This window comes from Girardinichthys multiradiatus, chromosome 1, assembly GCF_021462225.1.
Source record: "Girardinichthys multiradiatus isolate DD_20200921_A chromosome 1, DD_fGirMul_XY1, whole genome shotgun sequence".
NCBI classification, from domain to species: Eukaryota; Metazoa; Chordata; class Actinopteri; order Cyprinodontiformes; family Goodeidae; genus Girardinichthys; species Girardinichthys multiradiatus.
This window is the reverse complement of record NC_061794.1, coordinates 645,750-662,214: the sequence shown is the minus strand read 5'-3', so window position 1 is coordinate 662,214 and position 16,465 is coordinate 645,750. Positions and strand designations below refer to the sequence as shown.

Below are 16,465 nucleotides of genomic sequence, written 5' to 3'. Positions count from 1 at the left end.
GAATCAGTAGTTATAAGCCTAGACGCCGAGAAGGCATTTGATTCAGCCCGGTGGGATTATTTAGATCTGGTCCTTAAATGGTTCGGTTCTGACTCCCAAATTACAGGATGTCTGAAATCTTTATACTGCTCGCCTACAGCCCGAATTAAAGTAAATGGTAATCTATGCAAATCTGTTCCCTGATGCAGGCAGGGATGCCCCCTCAGTCCTGCTCCCTTTGCATTATTTATTGAACCTCTGATTCAGGCGGTTAGGGAGGACAATGATGTAATGGGCATTTTTATTGGAGAGACTCAACACAAAAGGACATTCTTATGACACTCACTTGCCCAGAGACAGGTCTACTGAGAGTCCTGTCCATCCTAGAAAAAGTTGGGTCATATCCTGGCTACAGACTAAACTTATATAAAACACAGACCCTTCCTTACCTTTAACTACAAATATACAGAGATAATTTCCAGAAAATGCCAATTTAAATAGACAGAACAATTAAATATTTAGGTGTTCATATACCTAAAGACTTAACTTCCATTTATGACAACAATTATACTCCAATTACAGCAAACAATTAAAGGAGACCTAAACAGGTGGTCACTATTACCAATGAGCATGTATAATAGAATAAAGGTAGTACAGATGAACATATTGCCTAGGCTGTTCTTTCTCTTTCAGTCACTGCTGGCAGATATACCTCTCAAGTAGTTTAATGAATGGAATAGTCTGTGGAGAGAGTTTATATGGAAAAATATTCAAAGATTTTTCATCACTCCAAAAATCAAAGGGTCCCAGACCAACAGACCTGAGCTTGGTGACCCTGTTGGAGGATGTGTGGCAAAACGTCTGCTGGACATTTTTACATTTTCTGGGATTGTCCTACAATTTCAATGTTTTGGGGAAACTTGAGATCAAAGAAATCAGATCAATTATAGGTTCAGATATGGACTGCTCTTTCAGCTTTTTGTATTTGGGGAATATAAAGAAACAAGACAGATACTTAATAGAAATTCTGTTAACCTGCTGCAAAAAAGCAATAACTAGAAAATTGCTCATTAAGGAGCCTCCATCTATTTCAGAATGGAAAGAGATCATCGGGGAGATTTATAGGATGGGGCTTCTGGTCTTCTCTCTGAGATATGCAAGTGCTAAATTTGAGAGGTCCTAGAAAACTTGGATATCTTATATGGAGCTAAAGTAGTGAAAGTGCTTGTTCTGTCCTGTGCAGATGTCTTAATCTATAACCTGTAGAACTGATATCTTTTTTCCTATGGTTGCCAATAGTCTAGATGAATATGATGTACAAATGAATGTGTCTCTGTGACTCAGCTTTTGATTTACACATTACAACTGATCATATTTGTGAACCTGTATTGACCGTCTGCTATCTTCACTGTTATATTTCTGTTTATTTTTCCCATGTAAAATGATCTATTAACAAAAATAAAGTCAAAAAAAAAAACAGATGTGGAGGCTTTTTCCTGCCGAGCAGTTTATAGGGTGACACCACGTACATGGTCGTAAAAATGTAGCTTTGCGCAGACATGTCCGGTGGATGTCCTCTGTGAGTCAGCGACCACCTTACACGCGACTATGTTTTGCCCTTTATAGGTTTTCAGTGTTGTTTTCACATGTATAAAGAGCTGGGCGTGGCCAGATATAGCTAATTTGCATAAAAGTGAAAGAACCCTAAAACAGCTCATTCTGAAAGGAGCTCAATAAGGGGCAAACTAAAGATCATTATCTCAATAATGATTTTGTGCAAAAAATGTAATTAACATGTTTTGTATAGACCTATTGCAAATGTTAAAACAGAAGTCTAATAGGTCACTTTTAAATAAATGTAAAATGGATCAGGAAAGTTGCTGGGAAGCAAATAAACCAGTTTATTTGCCCTTAGGTATAAGAGTGTGTCATCATAGTTGGTTGTCGTTTGTGGCTCTGTGTTTCCTTATGACAGAAGGTGACCTGTCCAAGGAAAACCCCAGCTCTCTCCCACTGGAGATTGGCACCAGTCATAAAATGGCATCTGCTGACTGGTACATGGTAGCCTGTCTAAAGTAGTACTATAGCAATATTGCAGTCATTTTTTTGCTCAGTTTAATAGGAAAGTAGGTGATGTATGATAGGTTATCAGTCATGTGTGAAAATCTAAGAATGGGTGCAGCATGTGACCCAGGTACTGCTGTAGTGTTGTGTTTTTAGCTTGTACCTTTGCACACAATGTCACGTCTGTTTGGTGAAAACATCAGCCCTGCTGCTGACCTGAAGCAGGAAGTGAACTTACAGCATGGTAACAAACTATGAAAGCCAAGTGTGTTCTCAAAAACTACACAAGACAACATCAGTGTCCAACAGTGAAATACCTTTGTTCTTGAAGTAGTAGAAAAGTCTCCAAGGTGAGATGAAGAAATACTGAGAGTCTTTGAGGTCATGATAAATGTTCACAAATCCTGAGACTGATGTGTCTGGTAACAGGAGACCTGTCTGTTATGGAGGTTTAAGTGTGAGACGAGCTACGACTCTTTAAGCATGCTAATCTGCGCAAAGATTTTCAGGGCTGGGCCCAGTTTGATGTTCATTGTTCCCATGAGATGGTCTTCCTTCAGCAGAAGGAGAGCCTGTCCATCGATCTCCTGAGAGCGGAATTCCTCTGCAATCTCCAAACAACCTATGACCACAGATCGACAACAGTAACCATACAGAACATCTGTGCAGAAAAACCTTCATGGTAATCACAGCAGTCTAGTGTTTTTCATTCATCTCTGTTTGGATGTACAGCTGAAAAAGATGTCATTCTGTTATCCATACTGGAAATATTATACCACTATTATTATTAAAATGACTAATTATAATGCTAGGTGTGTTTATTGTAGATCTTGTCAAATAAAAATTAAACACAGGATCAAATATATACAGTTAGGCTGAAAATTACTCATACCCCCAGCTGGTTTAGGTTTAGGATATCTGGAGCTTTCTTCTTCCAGAAACAGACCTCTTGATTGGAAGGCATAATCTAAATCTAAATCTATCAGGGGTGTGAATAATTTTGTACAAACATTCATATAAAAAGTTTAGGGTGTCTTAATTTGATTACAGGTGGTATGTTCTCTTTATTGACAGCACTCTCTAGGTTAAACAATAGGAAAGGCCTGGAGATCCCACAACCAGCAAGTTATTCAGATTGGTGAATATCTCTCTATTGAAAATATGTGGACTATTGCTAAAAGATGGGTCTGTGTCAGAAAACCAACCACTTTATATGAACTTTATATGAGCTTTCCTCACATTTTAATATAAAAATGTCTGACTTTTCCAAACATCTTTCCAGAGTCGGCATTCCTTTACATTTCTATAAATGGTTCAGCATGACTTTATGGCAGCTATTTCTACTGGGGGCAGGCTGCAGGCTTTAAAGGCTACAGGAATGACACAGGAAAGGAAGAAATAAACACAAGGAGGTATCAATGGACACAGAGAAGGGAAAAAGTGGGAAGTGAAATGAGACACAAGAAAATCGAGATAATGGGATTGGGAGTAAAGCCCAGAAATACAAATATTTTTCCACCATCTTTCTTTCTTCTATTTCCGTACATATCCGGAACTGGAAAATACTGAGATTAACTTCCAGGCTGCGTAAGAACCCCACATTCTGCCAAGAAGAGTGTTCCAAAACCCGGCCAGATCTACGACAGAAAGTTGCTGACAGCTACATAAAGAAGGGTGTTAAAGTAATATTTAACAAACTAGTGGGGGTGTATGGATATATTTAAACCTGTATGTATAATTTGGGCCCTGTGTATATTCAAGAAATTCTTCAATAAATTCAAACTTAGGCAGCAAATTGTTGTTTTTAAAAAAAATCACTGAAGTTAATTGTTGTCCAAAGATTTCCCTCATATTCATTGCTCTTACTAGAGGAAAAACAAGATATTGATCACTTTCATTCCTTGTCATTCGTTCGTCGTCTTCTGCTTCATCCGGAACCAGGTCGCGGGGGCAGCAGACTCAGCAGAGACACCCAGACTTCCATCTCCCCAGACACCTCCTCCAGCTCCTCCGGGAGGAGCCCAGGGCGTTCCCAGGACAGTTGAAAGACAGTCTCTCCAGTGTCCCCTGGGCCTCCTCCCGGTGGGATGTGCCTGGAACACCTCCCGAGGGAGGGGTCCAGGAGGCATCCAATACAGATGCCCGAGCCACCTCAACTGACTGCTCTCGGTGTGAAGGAGCAGCACCTCTACTCCGAGCTCCTCCTGGATGGCCGAGCTCCTCACCCTATCTCTAAGGGAGTGCCCGGCCACCCTACGGAGGAAGCTCATTTCAGCCGCTTGTATCCGGGATCTCGTTCTTTCGATTGTGACCCAAAGTACATGGCGATAGGTGAGGGTAGGAACGTAGACCGACTGATGAATCGTGAGCTTTGCTCAGTACAGCGTCGCCATTACAGCGACGGTTGCACCAATCCGTCTGTGAATCTCCCGCTCCACTCACTTGTGAACAAGACCCCAAGATACTTCACTTGAAGCAGGAACACCCCTCCAACCTGAAGAGGACAAGCCACCCTTTTCAGGTTGGGAACCATGGCCTCGGACTTGGAGGGGACGATCCTTATCACAGCCGCTTCACAAGGGGGCCAGCAGGACCACATAATCTGCAAAAAGAAGAGACAAAATCCTCTGGTCCCCAAACCAGACCCCCTTTGGCTCTTGGCTGCACCTAGTTATCTTGTCCATTAAAGTCATGAACAGAACCGGTGACGCCAAGGGTAGCCCTGCCGGAGTCCAACATGCACCGAGAACAGGTCTGACTTCATGTCGGCAATGCGGACCAAACTCCTGCTCCGCTCGTACAGGGACCGGATGGCTCCTAATAAAGGGCCCCCGATTCCATACTCCAGGATCACCCCCCACAGGGCATCACGAGGGACACGGTAGAATGCTTTCTCCAGGTCCACAAAACACATGTGGACCGGTTGGGCAAACTCCAATGAACCCTTGAGTACCCTGTAGAGGGTATAGAGCTGGTCCAGTGTTCCACGGCGGGGACCAAAACCACACTGCTCCTCCTGAAGCCGAGGTTCGACTATCGGCAGGACTCTCCTCTCCAATACCCTGGGGTAGGCCTTACAAGGGAGGCTGAGGAGTGTGATCCCCCTGTAGTTGGAACACACCCTCCACACTGGTGTCAATCCAGAGGCACCGTCCCCGACTTCCATGCAGTGCTGAAGAGGTGTCAACCATGACAGCCCCACAACATCCAGAGACTTGAGGTACTCAGGGCGGATGTCATCCACCCTCGAAGCCCTGCCACCATGGACCTTTTAAACCACCTCGGTGACTTCAGCCTGGGTGATGAAAGAGTCCAACTCTGAGTCCCCAGTTTCTGTTTCCACCAGGGAAGGCATGACGGCAGGATTGAGGAGATCCTCGAAGTACTCCTTCCACCGCCTGATAAAATTCCCAGTCAAAGTCAGCAGCTCCCCAACCCCACTATAAACAGTGTTGGTGCAGCACTGCTTCCCTTTTCACTTGGACTATATATATACAGGTGTTGGACAATGAAACTGAAACACCTGTCATTTTAGTGTGGGAGGTTTCATGGCTAAATTGGACCAGCCTGGTAGCCAGTCTTCATTGATTGCATCTGTGACCAAGACAGCAAGTCTTTGTGATGTATCAAGAGCCACGGTATCCAGGGTAATGTCAGCATACCACCCAGAAGGACGAACCACATCCAACAGGATTAACTGTGGACGCAAGAGGAAGCTGTCTGAAAGGGATGTTCAGGTGCTAACCCGGATTGTATCCAAAAAACATAAAACCAAGGCTGCCCAAATCACGGCAGAATTAAATGTGCACCTCAACTCTCCTGTTTCCACCAGAACTGTCCATCAGGAGCTCCACAGGGTCAATATACACGGCCGGGCTGCTATAGCCAAACCTTTGGTCACTCATGCCAATGCCAAACGTCGGTTTCAATGGTGCAAGGAGCGCAAATCTTGGGTTGTGGACAATGTGAAACATGTATTGTTCTCTGATGAGTCCACCTTTACTGTTTTCCCCACATCCAGGAGAGTTACGGTGTGGAGAAGCCCCAAAGAAGCGTACCACCCAGACTGTTGCATGCCCAGAGTGAAGCATGGGGGTGGATCAGTGATGGTTTGGGCTGCCATATCATGGCATTCCCTTGGCCCAATACTTGTGCTAGATGGGCGCGTCACTGCCAAGGACTAACCGAACCATTCTTGAGGACCATGTTCATCCAATGGTTCAAACATTGTATCCTGAAGGTGGTGCCGTGTATCAGGATGACAATGCACCAATACACACAGCAAGACTGGTGAAAGATTGGTTTGATGAACATGAAAGTGAAGTTGAACATCTCCCATGGCCTGCACAGTCACCAGATCTAAATATTATTGAGCCACTTTGGGGTGTTTTGGAGGAGCGAGTCAGGAAACGTTTTCCTCCACCAGTATCATGTAGTGACCTGGTCACTATCCTGCAAGAAGAATGGCTTAAAATCCCTCTGACCACTGTGCAGGACTTGTATATGTCATTCCCAAGACGAATTGATGCTGTATTGGCCACAAAAGGAGGTCCTACATCATACTAATAAATGATTGTGGTCTAAAATCAGGTGTTTCAGTTTCATTGTCCAACCTCTGTAGATGTAAGTTCCCACCAAACCCTCACTATACGCTTGGGCCTGCCAGGTCTATCAGGCTTCCTCATCTTCCAGCGGATCCAATTCACCACCAGGTGGTGTTTGGTGGACAGCTCAGCCCCTCTCCTTACCCAAGTGTCCAAGACATGCGGCTGAAGATCCGAAGACACAACTACAAAGTGGATCATCGACCTCCTGCATAGGGTGTCGTGGTGCCAAGTGCACTGATGAACACCCTTATGCTTGAGCAGTGTGTTTATTATGGACAATCTGTGACTGGCACAGAAGTCCAATAATGAAACACCACTTGGGTTCAGATTGGGGAGGCCATTCCTCCCAACCACACCCCTCCAGGTGTCACTGTCGTTTCCCACGTGGGTGTTGAAGTCCCCTAGCAGAATGACTGAGTCCCCGAAAGGGACACTATCCAGCACCCTCGACAGCGATGCCAAGAAGCCCGGGTACTCTGCACCACTGCTTGGCTCGTGGATCAAAAAAGCTTCTATTCACATGTCTGAAATTGAGCAACCAGACTGCTGTACCCACCTGGCAGGGAGGAGATGAAATCATAGACGTCCTGGATGTTCCACTCTCCTGGATCGCTGGGCAGAAAGCTGTGGAGGAGCACTGGGAGATCAGAGGCCTGCACTGGAGGAACCCGTGGGGCAGCAGACAGGGGTGACGGCACTCTTTTATAGCCAGACAGGTCTGAACACTGACTGTACTCCTCCTGTGCAGGGTGGACAGTGTGACCAGCAGAGGGAGTAGTCTGACAGAAGCAAGGAGAGCAGAAGAAAATCACCAGACACGTATCACCTGATCCAACATTTGGCAATGAAAACCAGGGGTCTCTGTCCTCAATTCCCAGCTTGGTGCTCAGCAGTCAGTTTCAGAGAAGACCGGGTTTGTCACAAGAAAGTAAACCTCATATGTGAAGATGAAATATCCTTTAACTCAAATAAAATCAATTACACATTTTGTTTCCACACTGACTGGAAGGGTGCCTAATTGTTCTAAAGCAAAGAGCTTCTTTTCTTCTTGGGTTAAACAATTTCAGACCAAAGATATTACAAATAAATTCTGAATTTTATAAATTATATATTAGTCACCAGAAATTGTCAGAAAACATACTGAAAATTATGATTTGAGAATTTTAATGTGATTTTTGCTTTGGCAGCTGTATTTAAAGGCAATCCATTCTGTTTTCCAGATGAGTCACTTTGATGGTGTTCATACTGGAAAAGTTGGATTCATCATGTATATATATATATATATATATATATATATATATATATATATATATATATATATATGAGTCCCCAGATGCCTCACCTTCTTTTTAGACTCCAAACTAGTGTTTTTGTAGTTCCCATTCAACGTTCGTTTCTTCAGGTTCTCCAGACTGGTTTTGCGGTTTGGGAAGAGACCCATTCTCTTTGTGCATCCCACATTGTAGCTACGGGAATATTCAAGAAGTTTGGCAGTAAAAAACAAAAGAAGTTTGGCAGTAAACACAAAAAAGTACACTGATCATCATTTTTAAGTCTTGTTTCTAAAATATAGTAGAAAACATTTTATTCTGATCATCATCACCATCAGAAACCTTAATTTGTCCCACAGTGGGGAAACAGCAGCAGAGTCAGAGCAGCATCAAACAGAACAAAAGGACAAACCAGAAAATGGTTTAAATAATCATCGTAAATATAAAACAAGGATTAAATACAGGACTACATAAAACATAAACACTATATAAAATAGGAGTTCATTGTAGAAGTAAAAACAGATTCAGAGTTAACTATTGTAGAGCCTGACAGCAGCATGATGGAAAGACCTAAGGAACCTCTGCTTCTAGAGCAATCTGTCACTGAAGCGGCTCTCCAGAGATGACAGGTCGTCCTGCTGGGGCTGTGACTCATAGTCCAGCATGGAGGATATTTTTGCCAGGACCCTTCTGTCACCCACGTTCTGCACTGAGTCCAGAGGACAGCCCAGGACTTTGTCAGCTAACTCCTCTCCCTGTCTGTGATGCTGCTCCAGCAGGCCACACTGTACAGAAAGCCTGATGCCACCAGATTCATAAAAGGTCTTCAGAAGTGCCCCTCTCACTCCAAAGGGCCAGAGTCTCCTCAGAAGGTTCAGTGTGCTCCGAGCCTTCCTGTACGGTGTATCTGTGTGTGAGTCCAGTCCAGTCTGTTGCTCAGGTGAACACCCAGGTCCATTCCCTGAATGTTCACCGGTTTAGGGACAGCAGACTGTCCACCACCATCTCCTTGATTTTTCCTGCATTGACCAGGTGGTTTCACTGACAGCAGTCCACAAAGTTCTGTGTAAGTCCACATCATCCTCATCAGTCAGTGTCGTCAGAGAACTTCTGCAGAACACAGCAGTCAGTGTTGGGTCCGAGGTCTGTTGTGTAGAGGGCGAAGAGGACGGGGCTAGGACAGTCCCCGGCCTGATGTCTATGTTTGTGTGTGTGCTTTTAACTGAAAATGACTTCTTATAGTTGCAACTTAACTAAACTGAAGCTAAAGCCAAGGGAAAGGAATATCTGCTTCTTGAAATAGAAGGTGAGAAAGAAATAGTCACATGATCAACAACCGAATATTACTACTGGCGAAAAAGACAATGAAGACCACAGGAAGTAGTAGGAGGATGATGTTATCACGTGAACAAACTAATTCACGGATGATTTTAATTCCTTATTCCTTATTTAATGAAAACATTGCAATAGTGTTTTTTTTGACATTTGCAGAATATCGACAAAGTTTTGCGCACATTTTTAATGGAAACGTAGCTACTACAACTTTGAAGATTAGTTTAAACGCTCCTGATTCTCTTGATTAAAAATCTGTCTCTTGAACAAGAATGAATTTTCTTCTGATGTTTATTAATACGTGTGTAACCTAAAGGTAAGTCAAGCCTTTACAGTTTGGGCTGCTTTGCTGCTTGAGGATCCAGATAACTTGCCATAATTGATGGAACCATGACATCTAGAAGGAGAATGTCTGATCTGGAGCAGGAAGTCTAATTCTGAATGGTTAAAAAATCAGAATGAATGTTTATGACACAATGTTGACCACTACTCCCCAGAAGTTGAGATTTTTTTTGGACCTTTCTAGATAAACTAAAAAAAACAAATAAATCAGGGCAAAAACCCCAGAAATCCAGTGAAAACAAAGAAATCTAACTTACCGTTTAGCACACACTGTAGAACAGAACCTCTTGGATCTTTTGAAGATGTAGGCAAAGTCCACCTTTCCACACAGCTCACAGGTCAACATGGGCTCCTGCTGGACCTTTGACTCTGAGAGAACACACAATCAGCAAACCAAGTTACTGTCGGGGGTTTCTTTCATTTATTCGCCATAACTGAAAAGGTCCGAATCAAGGAGAAAGGTAAAGAAAATGGGGGCTGTTCACCGTCATGGCCACCGCCATCATCATGGCACCTTTCAACAACTCTACTGCAATTCATTGTTTTCCTAACATTGTGCAGATCAGTTTTTGTTTCTTATGTAGACTTTCTGGTCAACGGACTGAATAGAAATAGAGACCCAGACGCACACTCATACACAACTACACACATCTGTATGGGTTGAGTGCCTTGCCTCGGGGGTGATGTTGATGTATTGTGGTGCAAATGTTGAATATCTAAAAGTGGAAAGAGAGCAAACACAAAAACCTTAAGGATAAGGTGGACTTTTTTAGGCATCTTTGTCTGCTGGATATCTAGACTCAAAGTTGGAGTTGAACTATTTTGTGTGAGCACATTTTGTTTTAGGACTGGAGAATTTATCCCCACTTGTTTTTTGAAATATTGTCATACAGTTTAGAAGGAAAACAAACTAAACCCAGAAAGAGATCTTAAATTTGAGCAAAATATCAATCTTAAGAAGACAAATTAACTTTGCCATTGATTTAAAAATGAAAAGACAAGGACAAACTTTTACCCTTTGAAGATAGGCCATCCATCTTTGAATCTGCTGCACGTCTCCTGAGGCTGTCTATGGAGAAAGACGGACGCTCCACCTGCAGAAAAGAAATCCATTGATTCCACTGATTGATAGGAACAAGTACAGTCAATCTTGTTCCATTTTTAAACTGTATCTCTCTATATTCTTGGCTCAAACTCTTGAGAGTAAAAACACAAATATCTTTGCATACCTGATGAAAATGACTGCATTCTTTCGCTTCAAAACAAGTAAAATGCCCAGAAGCAATAGCAGTAGTGATACCTTGAATTAAAGGCTTCCCACAAATCCTTGCATCTCAGCCTTCAATAGAAGACATACTGCAGGTCATAAACAACTAACCAAAGACCAGCCTGACTTTAGGTGTAAAGCTGCATCGGCTCTATCTTTATTATTTTCTAAATCATGAATCACTGTTACAACTGACTCTCTCACAGATCCGTACATGATCTGGTACTCACAGGGAAAGGTTCGGCACCTTCCTGGATGACGAAGCCTTCAATCAGGTGCGTCAGGATGTGGGACGTGTCTATAGCCTGCTGGGCTGTTTTGCTCTCTCCACTGTGCTGGCTGCTGTTAGTGCTCCCATTCCCAGAGGTCATGACTGGAGCACAAGCCGCCCCGAACCTGTTAGCACGACAGCAAAATATAGCTGCATGGATCTGAAAGCCTGTTCAAATATAGAAACAATACGACGTCAGTATGTCAGGTGGCTGATGAATTAGGCTATGTTCCTGTAGAAATGTTGCCCTTTGGACACACCTGAGCATCCTCAGCCAATTACCAAGTAGGCAGCACAGTGTCGCTGTGAGAAACACAAATCACTACAGCCTCCATTCAATCAGACAGCTACAGGCAGACCTCAGAGGATGGTCAGCAGGGTGGCAGTCTCTGTGCTGAAGGAAGCCTTACATAGGATGTAGCACAGTGAGCACCAAGTCTCACAGCAGGTTGCTCCAACATGATCTACTCTACCAAGAAATCTCTCTTTCAGAGGCTTTGTGTGAAGTAGAGCAGACCTGTAAAAATTCTAAAATATCATGATACCTTATAGAAGTATTTTACAAAATCTTCTCTGGGAAAGGCCTAGTTTAAAACCAGCAACCAACTGGTAAGGGCTGGAGGTGGAGAAAAACATATCCACCACCAGATCTTTGGAGTCACAGAAGGAAACATCTGCTGATGCTTCAACCAGAAGCACTACAGATGACTGAAGGTAGCAAAGGGGGACAGATGTAGCCATGAACTGGTATCTTCGTACACCAAGGTTTTAAAAGGTTTTCGGTTTCAAAACCACTAACACTTTCTGTAATTCCCTTCCTATCATCTGAAGCCATTTTAAGGAAATACTGGAGAAAGGTCCAAAGTAATCTGAGTTTTATCTTCCTTATGAAGCAATGGGTAACACAGCACCGCCCTCCCCCACTTGTTGCTGATCAATAGCAATCAGCTGTCTGAAAGAAGACATTTGCACAGCTCGCTCGCCAACAAAACATATTTTTGGGACACTTTTGGGACTATTTGATCTGTGTAGAACACAGAGAGCCATGGTGTGGAAACTACAGGAGCACCCAGCACTCTTATTTAATTTAAAGTGCAGCTGATAAGCTACAGGTCCTTCTCAAAATATTAGCATATTGTGATAAAGTTCATTATTTTCCATAATGTCATGATGAAAATTTAACATTCAAATATTTTAGATTCATTGCACACTAACTGAAATATTTCAGGTCTTTTATTGTCTTAATACGGATGATTTTGGCATACAGCTCATGAAAACCCAAAATTCCTATCTCACAAAATTAGCATATTTTATCCGACCAATAAAAGAAAAGTGTTTTTAATACAAAAAACATCAACCTTCAAATAATCATATACAGTTATGCACTCAATACTTGGTCGGGAATCCTTTTGCAGAAATGACTGCTTCAATGCGGCGTGGCATGGAGGCAATCAGCCTGTGGCACTGCTGAGGTCTTATGGAGGCCCAGGATGCTTCGATAGCGGCCTTTAGCTCATCCAGAGTGTTGGGTCTTGAGTCTCTCAACGTTCTCTTCACAATATCCCACAGATTCTCTACGGGGTTCAGGTCAGGAGAGTTGGCAGGCCAATTGAGCACAGTGATACCATGGTCAGTAAACCATTTACCAGTGGTTTTGGCACTGTGAGCAGGTGCCAGGTCGTGCTGAAAAATGAAATCTTCATCTCCATAAAGCTTTTCAGCAGATGGAAGCATGAAGTGCTCCAAAATCTCCTGATAGTTAGCTGCATTGACCCTGCCCTTGATAAAACACAGTGGACCAACACCAGCAGCTGACACAGCACCCCAGACCATCACTGACTGTGGGTACTTGACACTGGATTTCTGGCATTTTGGCATTTCCTTCTGCCCAGTCTTCCTCCAGACTCTGGCACCTTGATTTCAGAATGACATGCAGAATTTGCTTTCATCCGAAAAAAGTACTTTGGACCACTGAGCAACAGTCCAGTGCTGCTTCTCTGTAGCCCAGGTCAGGCGCTTCTGCCGCTGTTTCTGGTTCAAAAGTGGCTTGACCTGGGGAATGCGGCACCTGTAGCCCATTTCCTGCACACGCCTGTGCACGGTGGCTCTGGATGTTTCTACTCCAGACTCAGTCCACTGCTTCCGCAGGTCCCCCAAGGTCTGGAATTGGCCCTTCTCCACAATCTTCCTCAGGGTCCGGTCACCTCTTCTCGTTGTGCAGCGTTTTCTGCCACACTTTTTCCTTCCCACAGACTTCCCACTGAGGTGCCTTGATACAGCACTCTGGGAACAGCCTATTCGTTCAGAAATTTCTTTCTGTGTCTTACCCTCTTGCTTGAGGGTGTCAATAGTGGCCTTCTGGACAGCAGTCAGGTCGGCAGTCTTACCCATGATTGGGGTTTTGAGTGATGAACCAGGCTGGGAGTTTTAAAGGCCTCAGGAATCTTTTGCAGGTGTTTAGAGTTAACTCGTTGATTCAGATGATTAGGTTCATAGCTCGTTTAGAGACCCTTTTAATGATATGCTAATTTTGTGAGATAGGAATTTTGGGTTTTCATGAGCTGTATGCTAAAATCATCCGTATTAAGACAATAAAAGACCTGAAATATTTCAGTTAGTGTGCAATGAATCTAAAATATATGAATGTTAAATTTTCCTCATGACATTATGGAAAATAATGAACTTTATCACAATATGCTAATATTTTGAGAAGGACCTGTATGAGCAGCATATCTGCAGCTGACAGTAGGCTCAACCCAAGCAAATAGCTCCGGCAGATTATATCTGCTTGTTATCATTGCTACTCAGTAAAAAGCAGAACAAAAATGATCCTATTTTGCTCAATAAGAACTTTAAAACGATACAAAATCTAGAAAGTACTTCACCTATATTTGTTACCCAATTGTATTATTTTCACAGACGTAGGAATAGTTCACAGTGACAATAGTTCATTTTTAAACCAAATGACACAGATAATGCTCTACAAGTTGAAAGTTTTTGTTTAAATACTGTGATACCTGGTTATTTTTTCTCAAGTTTATCACACCCTGAGAATCTCATTGTAGCCCATGATAAAAGAAAAAACCCCATCATGCATGGTCTATAACTGCTTATCCATCCAGGCTTGCAGTGGGACCTGGGGCCTATCGCTGGCAGTCACTGGGTGAGAGGCTGGTCAAAAAAACATATCTGCAATACTCAACAAGTTGGAACTGAATTTATCAGCCAGCGATTCCCCTGATTTCAGATATTTGAAATGGTCAGAAACATATCTATACAAGTGTGCTAAAAGATTTAAGACTGTTTTAAGGAACAGCACAACGTTACTCTCATATCTGACGGATGACAAGTTTTATTTTGAATAAACATGTTTGAATTGAGCACAGATACAAATTCATAAAAAGGTATTGGGTCATGCCTAATGGCTTGTATTCTGCTTCTAAGAACTGTCTTAGAAATCTCATCCATGGTTCTGTTTGTCCTTTACAAGACAAACAGAACCAGTTCATTTCCAGAAATATATAACCACATCAATACAATGAAATCATACAAATAGATTTAAATTCTGCTACATCCATTCCTTTTGGATGCTGGTTCTAATAGAATCCAGTTTAAAGGCTGTTTGGTACAAATGGATCTGTGTAAAGAACCCCAGCAGCAAGCACCGGGCGACCCTGGAATGGAACAACCTCCAGCAGAACCAGGACCTGGATCACTATGAGTCAAAGTTTGTCTTTGAACTTTAGCAGCTTTTTAAACTCATTTTCATTCAGTCCAGGAAATTATTCAGGCAAAAAAAAAAACCTGATTTCTAAACTCGGGGATTGAAAACTGTAAATTGACACTTTCTAAACTAAATTGACTTTTTCTACAATCTTGCAGTGAAATATGCGAGTTTCAGCTCTTCAGGAGACATAGGTCCAGTCGATACAAAAAAGAAAATAAAAAGTATCATTATTATCATTGTATATATATTATTCTATATATTAATAGGGTAAGTATGAAGCGCAGAACAAGATTAAATGAAGCAAATTTAAAATCCATTTTGGCGCAACATAATACATAAAAACACAGGAACCAGGAATCCAGCAATGATCCAGTTTAGGATGGGAATAAATAAGCAGTAGAATTTCTGGGAATCTTTAACTTTAGTTGAACTCAGCTTGGTTACATCCAGACCTGTTTAAACCTACAGCTTAGTTAGTTAGCTGCTAACTAACAGCAAACAGCTTTCTGATCCTGTTGCTAAGGGACTGGAGCTTGGAGTTGGCTTACTTTAACCGTCCAAAACCAGTTCGGGATCAGTTTCAGGGACCCTACACGACAACAATGGTCCGGGAAGAAAAGGTCTTTGTTCGGCGGCTCCAAGCTGTACAACTGCTCCACTCCCGACGCTGGGAGGAAGACCGGCGGCCAGGCAGCTAGAACCCTCACGGAACCTTACCGCGTAAACCGAGCCGAGCCGAACCCCCGGTTATACCAGGAGCCGCAAAGTTACTAACTGCTTCATAGCTTCTCTGCGATCCCACGCCGCACTTTCACACGGTCTTAACATCCACTTCAACTCAACTCTAACTGATCAAGTAATGATGTGAACACCCATCATTTCCGCCAGAAAACGTCAAAATAAAAGCATGCTTTGTGTTCAGGCGGCGGTGCAGCTGGACCTTCGTCCACCTTTGAAATTATTCTGAAAAGAATTTGCAGCATTAAACTCCACAGACGTGCAGGGAAACGTCTCCAGACGGAAACAAACAGCAAGTTTACGTTGATCGTGTTAAAGCGAGTCACTAACATGTTGTCTGAACATCTGACCACAAACAAATAAGCAGCCTTCCGGGTCAAGGATGGAGTATATGGAAATTGTATCTTTCCTGTAAAACCGTTTTCATAAGCAGAGCAGCAGATAACGATAAACATGCTCAGAATTAGGAATTCGGGAGTTTTGTTCGGAAATGACAAATATCCAAGAGGGATGTGAAATAAATCTATCTAAACAATCATCTAACAATGGTTGAACTTATTTTCTCTAGACATTTCTATTGTTGTGATATGGAATAACAGAACAGCACAGGTTTATTAAAGTGATGATATCTTGTTTTACAAAACCAGTGAAATTTTCCCTTGGTGCTTAATCCTGTCAACAAAATGAATAAATAACTCAAACGTAGGCTAAATCCATTTCAAATAAAAACTTAATAACTCTTTTAAGAGAGCACGTAGACTCCTTATATCATAACTAAACATCAGTTAAGTCATTTTGATTCCACAAATACACCCAAAAGTAAAACCACAACCCACCAAGGACAGATCCACAGGACAAATACCTACA

General features: G+C 42.5%; 1 protein-coding gene across 5 annotated transcripts; it reads right to left on the bottom strand.

The window, feature by feature from the left end:
- Positions 1-265: 265 nt before the first annotated feature.
- Positions 266-16,094, bottom strand: phc2a (polyhomeotic homolog 2a (Drosophila)). Of its 5 annotated transcripts, none has more exons than XM_047356336.1 (8): positions 15,409-16,094; positions 11,394-11,538; positions 11,093-11,301; positions 10,611-10,689; positions 9,853-9,964; positions 7,993-8,116; positions 7,207-7,429; positions 266-2,665 (listed from the first exon to the last, which is right to left on the bottom strand). In XM_047356336.1, the coding sequence occupies exons 3-8, from the start codon at positions 11,231-11,233 to the stop codon at positions 2,511-2,513; spliced, it is 834 nt and encodes a 277-aa protein (XP_047212292.1). In that variant the 5' UTR covers positions 11,234-11,301; positions 11,394-11,538; positions 15,409-16,094; the 3' UTR covers positions 266-2,510. The 5 variants fall into 5 exon arrangements, with proteins under 5 accessions (XP_047212292.1, XP_047214543.1, XP_047213078.1 ...); XM_047358587.1 differs by having other exon boundaries at positions 15,578-16,094; XM_047357122.1 differs by lacking the exon at positions 11,394-11,538.
- Positions 16,095-16,465: the final 371 nt, after the last annotated feature.